This window comes from Octodon degus, unplaced genomic scaffold (assembly GCF_000260255.1).
Source record: "Octodon degus isolate 3935 unplaced genomic scaffold, OctDeg1.0 scaffold00037, whole genome shotgun sequence".
NCBI classification, from domain to species: Eukaryota; Metazoa; Chordata; class Mammalia; order Rodentia; family Octodontidae; genus Octodon; species Octodon degus.
In genome coordinates this window covers 8,945,364-8,957,867 of record NW_004524613.1, presented here as the reverse complement: position 1 = coordinate 8,957,867, position 12,504 = coordinate 8,945,364, and the positions used below count along the sequence as shown (strand labels likewise).

General features: G+C 48.0%; 1 protein-coding gene across 2 annotated transcripts in view; it reads right to left on the bottom strand.

Annotated features, from left to right (window-relative positions):
* Positions 1-12,504, bottom strand: part of Lbp (lipopolysaccharide binding protein) — a 32,835-nt gene that overhangs the window by 17,367 nt on the left and 2,964 nt on the right. For both annotated transcript variants that reach the window (XM_023714807.1, XM_004630901.2), the window contains exons 3-8: positions 12,130-12,261; positions 9,305-9,460; positions 8,734-8,797; positions 4,778-4,841; positions 2,160-2,251; positions 1,488-1,664 (exon numbers count right to left, since the gene is read on the bottom strand). In XM_023714807.1, the coding sequence (XP_023570575.1) occupies positions 1,488-1,664; positions 2,160-2,251; positions 4,778-4,841; positions 8,734-8,797; positions 9,305-9,460; positions 12,130-12,261 (685 nt within the window). The remainder of the gene's footprint in view (positions 1-1,487; positions 1,665-2,159; positions 2,252-4,777; positions 4,842-8,733; positions 8,798-9,304; positions 9,461-12,129; positions 12,262-12,504) is intronic.

The following is a 12,504-nucleotide window of genomic DNA, read 5'->3' as shown; positions in this document are numbered from 1 at the left end:
AAAAAAAGAAGATATCTTTCAATTCTCAAGGGTTCAAAACCCTCATAGGTGTTATATTTTTGAACTTGGGGGCTTGCTTAATACTGCCCCACATAGCTGCCCTGTTTATATGGTCTGTCTTGAGCTTCTTTAAAGAAATGGTCCCCAAAAAAGGCTGCCCATATGATGATATTATAAAAATATAAAACTTTAAAGCAAGATGATGCTCTTTTTTTTTTTTTTAAAGTCCTGGGGATTGAACTCAGGACCCTGCAGTTGCCAGGCAAGCACTTATTCTACTAAGCTATCTTCCCAGCCCAAGATGATGCTCTTTGACTCAAAATAGGAGGTACAAGCACCAAGGGGAAGAAGGTAGAAGGTAGCAGGCTGCTCCCACAAGAACACAGTGAGGACCTTCTCAACAGAGAGGCAACACGGCACAGTTGGCTCCTAGATAAGCATGTGTAGCGCTAGCACAACTCGGTAACATAGATTGTACCCAATCGAGCTACAGTATGCTACTGTGTTATTATTTCAGGGGGACAAAGGCACAAAAATTGTGTAAAAGACACAACTCCGCCATGATCAGGGCTCAGCCTTTAGGGTATTAGCCCACTGAGCCTGCGCTGGCACAAGTAAAGTGGCTTCCTGAAAGATGAGCTCTGGTGGCTCTTCTCTCTATGCAAAAATCCTGCTACAAAAGAATGTGTGTGTGTGTGTGTGTGTGTGTGTGTGTGACAGAGAGAGAGAAAGAGAGAGAGAGAGAGGTTATTTGTAGGACACAGAGATCCCCCATTCATCCTCCAGATGGTTCATGATTAATACCTCTGTGTCCCCCCATCATCCTCACATTGTTCATGAGACCTCAATTTTTATGAAATGCTATAAGAAGTAGTCTTTAGAGCTGAAGAAACTGGGCACACCCTGAAGATTTGAATGCCCTGTACACAAAGTCCCCTGGCAGACAGTTGTCTTAGAGCCAAAAGCTAGGAAGATGTGGTCCCATGTTTTTAGCACAAAGCACCTAAATCATGTACCCTTTTCGCTTTGGCTACAAGGAAGCTCCCAGACAGGTCTGTGATTTTTGAAAAATTGAATTTTGGGCCTAGTGTCTTCATAATTGCACTTTACCTTTTACTTAGCCTTTATTTCCTTTTCTTTGTAATTTTATAGACTCATTACCTTGCCTCATTCACTAAAACATTCTTTAGAAACCTCCACAAGTCAAGAGTAAATACCATTTAGAAAAACAGATCTAAACTAAGAAAAAAGTAAAACACAGACAAGCTGCTCACTAGAGTTGTTGTGCAAGAGAAAGAACTTTGGCTTTCAGCTTGTTGGTGGCCAAGGTGATAAAGAAAAGTTGTGCCAACTTGTTTTTCTTGGTGTTGAATTTTTTTAAGCTTAAATTACTGTTTTACTGATATAAATAAGGGTGGGGAGGAAAGACAGAAGGAAGAAGGTCAGTTGCGCCGTCCCCGGAGAGCCCCACTTTGCCCTGTCCTCACCATGTCATCTGTGACAGAGAAGTTCATGTACCCAGCCTTGTAGTAAACCAGGCTGGCAGTGTTGAAGACGTAATTGGAGATGGCGAAGTAGACCATCTGGCTGTGATCTTCTGGAAGGCTGAGGACAGGAGGAAGGAGAGCGACAGGGGAGCGGTGATCATGATGGAAAATTTCACCCTGGAGAGAGGAACAGGATTCAGCTGAACTTTTCACTGCACTGCGGGGCTGGGCATCTGAGCTTCAGCTGCTGCTGCTGCGTCACCTGAGGGGGGCACTGGCAGGACCCACGGCCTGCAACTCTGGCCCTTGAGAAGGCTCCTTGGCTGTTTCTCCAAAGCCCCTAGAAGCTCATGAAGCCCCAGGACAGGCTGGCCAGGCCCTCTGTCCCCTATGGCCAGCTGTGACTGCCCTCCCTGCAGGGAACACAGGAAGAGGAAGAGGAGCAGGAGCAGGAGCAGGAGCAGGAGGAAGAAGAGGGGCAGTGTTGAGGCCTGAGGTGGTGACACCTGTCCCACCTCTAGGCTCTGGGAACGCTCCCTATCCTGCTCCATGGCACCTGGCACCCAGGAACCAGCAGAGAGGTGAGAGCAGACCTGTAGTTCTGGAACAGGTGGCCCAGGAATGAGCAGTCCTGCCACTGTAATCCCCTTGGTCGTGCTCCAGAGTCCTCACCTTAAACATCACATCCAGTATCTGGGCTGCTGCCCGAGGGGCTTCCATTAAACTGTAGTCAACATCCAGGAAGCTGTTGATCCCTGCTGTGACTGCAGACAAGGGCAGGGACAAGATTAGGGGCCAGACATGGTGTTCAGCTGATGGAGAAGGAACAGGAGCTCCAGCTGATGCAGGCAGAGCCCCCCACCTTCTGCCCAAGGAACTGTCACCCAGTCTAGGCCTGGGTTGCAGAACAACATCTCCAAGAAAGAGACAGCATGGGTTCTCCTGTCCTTCTGGGAGATTAACAGTGCTGGGCGTGTAGGGTTCAGCCTGGGGTCTGTGCAGTTTTCAGACACACACACACACACACACACACACACACACACACACACACACACAGATTAACAGTGCTGGGCGTGTAGGGTTCAGCCTGGGGTCTGTGCAGTTTTCACACACACACACACACACACACACACACACACACACACACACACAGAGGTCTGGAAGCTCAGGGCTTCACACCTTCAGCCTCTGTTGGAGCTTCATGCCAAGGAGCCACATAATCAGGGTGACCAGGCAAGTCCCAGGGTTTGGCTACTGCCTTCCAGTGCCACAGGCTGGCAAAGTGGAGGGGTCTCCACACACTGGGCCTGCTGGGCCAGCCTGGCCCTCAGGTAAAGGGCCTGTTACTACTGCATGGGGCTTAAGGGCCAAGGGATCACCACATAAAGAACATCTCAGACAGTCAGGTGCTGTCCCTTCAAACTACATGTGCCACCTGGATCCAGGGACACACTTGTCAGTGGCTACTCTGCAGACCCATTCTTACATGTAGGCAGAGGGGGAAATGTGAGTGGGCAATAGCAAAAGCTGCAAGACCCAAGAAGTCCCTTAGCTGGAGCTGCTGAACAAAGACACACCAACAGGGTAGAATACTGCCCAGCTATGAACCAATGAGATCTGTGACCAACGCCATTCTGGACAACTCTTAGGCAGGACCTACAACACACCTGTACTTGCTCTCCTAGGCCTGTGCTTGCTCTTGTAGGTGTACATCCAGAGACACGCACCACTGGTACTGGACCATTCACAGTGGCACAGCTCAGAATGGTGTAAAGTGGCAACTACCCAAGTGACCCCCAAGTGACCTTCCACAGTACAGCGGATGCTGGGTAGGGGGACACTGATCAGTGCCTACCACACAGCAAGGAGAATGGATGGACAGTGACTGGCCTTGTGTCTTAAAGATGAACAAGTTGCCCATGAGGCCAGGTCGCTACTGAAGAGGACCCAAGGAAGCTCTGGAAGCTGGTCATGTTCCACTTTGATCTGGGAGCTAGTTCTGTACACAGGCTCCGTGTGCAGACATTTTTAAGCTGCACACTTAGTATAAGTACCGCACGCTAACCGATTGCGCCACTGGGCTCCAAGCTGCACACTTAGGATCTGAGTACATTTTTCTATTTATTTATTTATTTATTTATTTATTTATTTGTGTGTGTGTGTGGCCAGCTCAGCCCACCAGGGGGCGGGGCTGGCTGGCATGTGGTGCTGGGGGATTGAACCGCGGTCCCTGTGCTTGGCTTAGCTTGTTCTAAGTAGGTGCTTTAGACCACTGAGCCATCTCACCAGCCCCAAACTCTTACGTTCTTTTTTTTTTTTTTTTCAGAACCAGGGATTGAACTCAGGCCCTTACACTTGCCAGGGAAGCACTTATTCCACTGAGCCATCTCCCTAGCCCCGAGTACATTTTTCTATGAATGTACTTCAACAAAAAGTTTTTGAAAATGCCTTCACTTGTGCTGATTGGTGTGCTGATCTAGATGGCTCTCCAAGATACGTGAATTTAAGAGTAGCTACAGGCAAAATGAGGTGTACTAATAGATATGTATTTATAATTATGCATATATTCATGAATAAACATAATACCTACAAGAATGGATAGCCATATGCCTATGTAGATTTATATTTGTACATACAGAGAAAATATATACCTCAAACAGAGCTTACCTCTTGGAAAGTTGGGGAGAAAAGAAATTATTATGTTGGAAATTGAAGCTATGTCCTCATACATGCCAGGCAACAGTTCTACCATTAAACTATATCCCCAGCTCCCCCAAAATGGAATTTTGAATTGTTATTATTATTATTATTATTATTTTGGTGGAATTGGGAATTGAACTTAGGCCCTTGTGCTTGCCAGGGAAGCACTTATTCCACTGAGCCATCTCCCTGGCCCTGAATTGTTACTTTCTATATATCTATCCTACTTAATGTCTTATTTGTTTGTTTATTTATTTATTTATTTATACCAAGGATTGAATTTAGGACCTTGCACTTGCCAGGCAGGCACTTATTCCACTGAGCTATCTCCCAGGTCCCTACTTAATGTCTTATAAGGTACATATATGCTGCCATAAAATTAATGGAATTAAAATGTCCCTGGGCTGGTGAGATGGCTCAGTGGTCTAAAGCACCTACTTAGAACAAGCTTAGTAAAGCACAGGGACCGCGGTTCAATCCCCAGCACCACATGCCAGCCAGCCCCGCCCCCTGGTGGGCTGAGTTGGCCACACACACACACAAAAAAAAAAAAAAAAAAAAAAATGTCCCTGGCCGGGTGGGCAACTTACCTGGCAGGGTTTGGAGATAAGGTTGCAGGTCGGAGGCCACTGATTTCTCCACTATTTCACAAATCTGGTGGAAAAATGGGAAGAGAAAGGCTGATTGTGCATCTCAGCTTTAGTCTGACACTCTGAGAATCACTTCAGGAGCTTTTCACCTGTTCTCAGTCATCACTGATTCTCTAAGTATTTGTAAGTACTTACCATGTGCCAGGGACCAAGGAAACAGAAATGATTTGTAACGGCCCCTGGGCAGACTCCAGGAGATTTTCCAAGTCTATGCCAACACAGGCATCTGAGCTGGGCGAAGGAGCACAGGCTGGAGACAACACAGGAAACTACACCATTGAAAGACATGTCTTTGGGACGCTCTGGCCTCTCAGAAGTCAGGGGCAACAGCAGGACTAGAAATAGTCACACACACGAGTATATAGGAAATAGATGCTTAATAATGGTCACCACTGAATGGGCTAGTTGGACTCACAGTGTGCTCGTTTCCTTTGATACCCACAGAGGACCGAACGGTCACATCTAGAAGCCACTTGTACGTTATTTATCGCCACCCTCTGAGCTGTTTGCTTTTTGAGAGAAGGAAATATGTTTCCCAGCCTGTTTGCTGTATTTACTATTGTGATCACTCAGATTATTTACCATGACAGTCAATGAAATATGACTGAGAAAAGAGATTTTTCTAAGAAAATCAAAGATAAATACTCTGGAAAGGTGAGATGCTAAAAAATGCAGTTCAATTTGGACAAGAGAGCAGAAAAGCTTAGGAGAAAAAAATTATAAAAATCTAGAAGGCTTCTGCACTGGGACAGCTCTGCAAGTGACATTAAATTCTCATGACTAAAAAAAAAAAAAATGGAATTTGTGGCAGCTCAATGTTATAGGTGAGGACCAGGGACATAGGTCAGTAGAATAAGCGCTTGCCTGGCAAGCACAGGGTCCTGAGTTCAATCCCCAGTACTGAAAAAAAAAAAAGTTATAGGTGAGAAAACCAAGCACAGTGCTGTTCCCAAGAGTAGTTTTGTGCCATGCAGCAAAAGATGACAAATGAATTTTCATTTGCTTTATCTTAAAACTCTTGGGTTAACATATAAATGTGTATATGAGAAAATCTTCAGTTTAATTTTTTAATTAAGTCGTTATTACTGATTGTGACATCCCCATGTGCACTATGGCTGAGAGGCTTGTGGGGGCACTGGCCTGGGGCAGGATTGCTGATGACTTCTCAGGAGAAGCCGCATATTAAAGACAATCTTCAGGATGAGTGGGCCTCAGCCAGGCACCGAGTGATGGGAAGGGTGGTGCCAGGACTGGGCAGGTGAAGGCCTGTCTCTACCTCCCTCTGCAGCTGCCCCATGTTCTGGGAAAGCAGGATGGCAGTGAGCAAAGAAAGAGGTCAGAAGGAGCCCTTACAGAGGATGGCTAGGAAACTCCTGTGGGCTTCACTTAGGATTGTTCCTGTGATCTCCCTTCAGATAAAACCAGATCAGACCAGCCCAAAGTCCCTGAACTTTGGGGCCTTATGGATTGGGATGGGGGGATTTGGCCCCAGGTGTACAGCAGGGTCTTCTGGACAGGCAGAGGCAGGGTCTGTTAGGGGTGCAGAGATGAACAAGGATGGGTCACATCCTGCTCAGTATCCTCTGGTGCGTGACTTTTGCAGCAGCTCTGTTTTGTGGTCCCCTCCCACAGGACACAATGGCGAGGCCAAGCACTTCCCAGGGGTTGGGAGGAGGACGGGAACGAGATGGTGAGTATTTACCTCTGGAGAGCAGCTATGCTTAGGCCTCTGGATCAGAAACTACACACCCCAGGCTGGGTGGGGATTAGCAAGGTCCTGTACCAGGATATAGAAAAGCAGCCCAGGAGAACGAGACTTGGAAGACCCACAGGGACTGACAAAGGAGACTGGGGGCTGGGGATTTAGGCCTGACCTATTAATTACAAGATCATAGAAAACATGCCCAGAACAGCCACCAAAACTCTGCATGTAGACTTTTCTCAAGAACTTGAGCCAGTTTGCAAGAGGATGGCCAAAACCTGATGTCTGAGATATAGCATCCCAGCAATCCCTTTCAGGACCTGGATGTAGAAATTCTCATGGGCTTCCTTGAGATTTGGACAGCATAAAAGGACACAGACACCAAGAAGTGCCTACTATCATGGCTTTCCCGTGATCACCCACTGCTTTCCCCAAGGGAAGCTTCTTCCCCTCACTCTGCCCAAGCTCACTCTGCAGAGCCAGTTTCTCTCTTACTCTTCACGTTGACTTTTTCAAATAAACTTTGCTACTGGTTTTTGCTTTTTTTCATTCAGTTCTTTCTTCAAGATGTAAGGAAACTGGAACTAACTAGCTGGAATTAACAACCTGGAATCTGACTCCAGGACCTGGCAACAATTAATCAAAGAGCCATTTTTAGAAGGAACTACGCTATCATATTTTAGCCTAGCCAGGAGATTCTGACAACAGGAGCAGGGGTAGGTAAGACCTCCGACTCGCCCAAGACAGCTGGCCCTTCCAAGGCCTTTGGTAGGACAGGCTCTGCATCCCCTTTCTGAGAAGGGCTTATTCATGGGCTGGCCTCTCACAGCCGGAAGACACTGGGCAAATTACCCCTTTCGCAGAGCATCCTCTGTCAGATGTGGAGTATGGCACCTGCCTCAAAGGTTGAGCTCTGGCTTCAGCAGGGCTGTGAGTACAGAGGGCTTGGTTCTTTGATCCTGGCTAAAGCAGAGGCTCAAGGAATAACACCTGTTATTTTATAAATAAGTTATTATTGCTATTTATTTATTTATTTATTTATTTATTTTTTTGACAAACGATCTTACTGTATAGCCCAGGCTAGTCTTGAACTCGCTGTGTAGCCTAGGCTGGCCTCGAGCTCATGGCAATCCTCCTGTCCCACCTGCCTAGTGCTGAGATCACAGGTGTGTGTCACCAAGCCCAGCTGTCAAGGCAATAATGCTTACCGTATTTTACTACTGTGATGATTAATTGTAATGCTTTACTATTGTTACATAATATTACTAATCATTATTACTACCATCATCAAAATGGGAGTGTAAATCAGCATAACAACATGCCAGCGGGGTGTCTAAGGAAGAGGCTGGCGTGTTTTTCCAGTTCTCCTAAACTTCAGAACCAGAAAAGGACACAGCTTGCTGCATTGTGCGAGGGCTGCACGCTAATCCTTCTACCACGAGAGGGCGCGCAAAGCCTGATGGGAGGTTGGGGGGAGGGGAAAAGAAGAGAGCCCCGGAGGAGGGAAGGGGAGAGAGAGACACACACAGACACAGACAGACAGAGAGAGACAGAGACAAAGACACTGAGACAGAGAGAAAGAGAGGGACAGAGAGAGGCAGAGAGAGAGAGAGAGAGAGAGAGAGAGAGAGAGAGAGACTTTCTCAAGAACTCCAGCCTCCTTCTTCCATCTCTGTTTCCCTAGATTGATTACAGCACAGCTCCGAGTGTGTAATATTTCACAAATGGGACTGGGGGTGAAAGATTGTTGCGAGAAACTGGAAATTAGCACGAGGCCTTTTGTTTTAATTAAAGCTCTGTACAGTTTCCACCTCCCCTTGGAGGGCGCCTGCCCGCCAGCTTGCTCAGCTCTCCCTGGATCTCACACCTGGGGAAGTGGCCTGCCTGGCTTCCCCAGCACCGAGTGATGACTTCCTTTTGGGAACGTAGGGCAGAGCAGGCCGGGTTAGTGTTAGGGTTAGGGTTAGCAAGGCCTGGCCAGGGGACAGGTGGGTTCTTCTTCTTCCCCATGACACTGTTTTTATACCATTGGCCAAACATCTAGCTATTTTCTCTTCAATTGGTTGGACCTGGAGCTTGATTTGTCCTCCTGGGGCTGTGGCCTAAGGACCTCCAAACTTTCTGGGGCAGAGAGAGCCATGAGGGACCCGCCTTATGCAGTCCAGCAGGTGTCAGGCTGTCTGGACCTTCTTACCTTGCTCTCTAATATTCTTCGGAACTTGGACTCAATCGTGTCGTGGAAGAGTTTCAGCAGCCACCTGGGAAGGAAGCACAGCCGGCCATCTGCCGCTGGACATGGGGACACCCAGGACAGCCAGGCCCGTCCACTCCCTGTCCTGTGCACCTGCCCACTCTGGCTCAGCGCATCTGGCTTCTCAGCCACCCAGTACACACTGATTGGATTCAGTGCGCTTGGGGGAAGGGGCTCAAGGATCCACACTTCTAAAAGGAACTGAGACTCAAAGAGATGAAATAATTTGACCATGGACCTTTTTTTTTTTTTTTTTTTAACATACTCTCCTTCAGTCAAAGCCCACTTTCATTTGCCTTTGTTTACTTATTCGTAAGGTTTACTTATTTATTTTCTGTGGGATGACATATTCATACTCACAGCTTGAATTTGCATGTGTTCCTTCCAACAGGGCCCCCAAAGGATGCTCTCCAACATCCCACCTGGATCCCGCATTTATCAGAGCCAGGCTCAGGCCTGGATGGACCCGGGGTGCGCCAGCAGTGCAGCTGGTGGTGTCCTTGGGATGACTTACCCCAAGCCCCCAGATAGGTCCACCTCCACCTTCTGGATGTAGCTGTTGCAGCTGGAGGCAGTGACCGTGGGCCTCCCGGAGGACTCGCTGCCCAACACGAGGTTGACAGTGATAGAGACGCCCATGACCTGCACGTCAAAGGAGCCTTGGAGTTTCCTGGGGGAAGATTGGAGAAGATCAGAAAGTTCAATTCTTACCTCAAAAGAAGTGGCACTGACTAAGCAAAAACTCAAGATGTATTAACAAGTAAAAAAGATTTAATAATAAACAAGAGATCTAGGCAGCCTGGGTGAGTATTTAAAGTCAGGATGGGCACAGGCATTTCTAACAAGATCCAAGCCCGAAAGTCATAAAGGACATGGCTGTTAAACTTGCAGGCATAGAAAATTCAAACTTTAGTGCATGAAAATACAATATGTGAAGTACACAAAGTGTACCACGAGACAGCCAGAGAGCCAGTTTTCTTTCCGTACAAAGAACAAGTCCATAAGGACAAGATTAAATTAAAAGAAACTTAAAAACCCCCAAAGTTATGGGCAGCAGGTTCAATGGCAAATCATCACATGAAAAGCTATTAGAAATAGCCTATCAATCCTGGAAGTTTTCAGCTACAAGATCAACAAAGCTTCTGAAGCGTTAGTGCTCAGTGATGGTGAAGGGGCGGGAGACAGACGTTCCAAATGCCAGAGACACACTGGGCACAGATCCATGGCATCTGCTCCATTTCCAACACACATCTCCTCGGCTGGCAATCTGACTCCTAAGCCTTTATTCTGGGCTCTTTGTGCCCAGATATATGTGTGGTGCTGCCTCACCAAAGCACATGGCTAATCTGAAAAAATGAAAAATCAACCTAAAGGTCTACCTGTAGTGACAGGTTGTGGGCATCTCTGCTATGCAGCCTTTAAAAGACAACGGGGCAGAATGTGGTATATTTGGCTGGGGAGATAGCTCGGTGGTCTAAGCACCTGCCTGGCAAGCACAAGGACTGGGGTTCAATCCCCAGTATCTCATGCTATGCTGGCCTCAGAACCCTGGCTGCTCCATGCCAGCCAGCAAAACTGGGTGTGGTGGTGCACACCTGTAATCTCCACTCTGGGGAGGCTGCAACAGGAGATCATTATGAGTCTGGGCTGCGTGGTGAGACTCTGTACCAAATACACAGAATAAAATAAAATAAAATAAAAATTTTAAAAAAGAATGTGGTGTGTCCATACAACACAAATTCATCCATCAACAGGACCTAATTGCACACTGCAGTGTGGATGAACCTCGAAAGCATGCTCAGTGGAGGAAGACAGCCTGTCACCTATTGTAGGGCTCATGTGACATCTCCAGAGAAGGTTGATCCAGGAGACAGCATGCAAGTTAGAAGTCAGCTGGGGCTGAGTGAGGGACGAGAAATGGCAGGAACTGCTGAGTGGGCCTGGAGTTTTTCCCTGGGATGATGAATTATTTTTTCACTAGATACACATAGTGGTCGTCAGCATTGTGAATGGACCAAATTGTGCCCTTTTAAATAGCCAATATTATGTCAGGTGAATTGCATCTCACATAAGAAAGTAAAATAAAAAGAATGAAGCACATCTTCATACACTCATGTGAAGAGATCATTTTAAGAATTCAGTGACAAAAGCCAGTGAAGAGTGTGGCATGGTCCTTTCATGGAGATGGAACGAAGGAGTTCAGAGGTGGCATCCCACTGAGTGCTTTCCAAAGCCGCTCTGTCAGTAGTTGTAGAATGTGAGCTACCTGGGTCATTAAAGACTTTTACAGCAGTCACTGAAAAGAGCCAAAAAAAAAAAAAAAAAGAAAACAGGTACAGCTAATTTTAATAATACCATTTTTGTGTTCTGTTTTACGCTTTATTTTCAAATCTGGTGTTTCTCACTTACAGCCTCAGTTTATACTGGGTGCTTTTGGATACCTATGGCTGGAAGCTACTGTGGAGGCTACTATGCTGGGCAGCGTGACCCACAATGTAAAAACATGGTGTGGTCTCTGGGCTGGCCTTTCTGGGTGGGCTGAATCGTGTCCTCTGCTGAAACCCCAGGACCTACTCATGCCTGTATTTGGAGGCGGCCCATTTAAAGAGATGATGAAGTTAGAGAAGAAGTTCATGGACGTGGCCCCGGATCCAACCGGGTTGATGTCCTCAAAGGAGATGCTTAGGACACAGGAAGAGATGTGGGCTTTCAAGAGCACAGGGGACCATGTGGCAATGCAGCGAGCAGCTGCCACTGCAAGCCAAGGGGAGGCCTTGGAAGAAACCAGGCTGGCTGACGCCTTGTTAACAGACTTCGGGCTCCAGAGCCGGGAGAACCATGCTTTTCTATTCCAGCTGAAGGAATAGTACTGGCCGCAGCAAGCTAATACTCCCTCCAAGCTCTGGAGGGCCAAGAAGTGTCTAAGTAGGAAGGTAGTAACTGGGCTGTAACTGACTGCTGGATAAGGGAGAAGGCCTCACAGGGCTGAGCAGGGGGACTCAGCGCGTGGCCCACGCCACCTGCTAGCTGGGGCGGGGCAGCTTGAAGCTCCAGCTGCTCACCAAGCTGCCTCCTTTCCTTCCTGCTGCCCTGCTCCCTCCCCTCAGGTCACCAGGTAAAGCTCCTGCTTGAGGTCTGCTTCTGGGAAGCCACAGTGCTCCAGGGAAGCCAGTGTGTCAGCACAGGAGAGGAGGAAGTGTGGGCTCAGTCCCTGATCCACCTCTGTGCTGGGCTCCCTCTGTCCCTTAGATGGCCTTTGTGACGAGCTAGGAGGGACCCAAGAAGGACAGATGAGGGCCAAGGTGAGGGCCTGAGGACCTGGGAGCAGAGCCAACTTACAGGAATCTGTTCATCTTCACCTTCCACCTGCCCTCCACGTGGACGGCGGCATCAGAGATGGAGAGACTCAGGCCATGGCTGGGCAGCGGCCTCAGCACAGAGCTGCGTAGCTCCCAGCTGCGGATGTCCAGGCTGAGAGGAGACAGGCGGAGGGCGGTGTCAGCTGGGGCCTGGGCCTCACAGGGACCTCATTCCTGCAAGGGGGACTGGACCAGCAGGAAGAGACAAACCCAACACCACCCACTGCCAGGTGCGGGGCACATCCCTCACGTGCTAAGCATGGCACATCCCTCATGTCACTTAGACCTGACCCAGGAGTAAGCACTGTTCTTGTTTCCTTGTCACAGAGGAGAGACAGAACTCAAGGAAGGGACA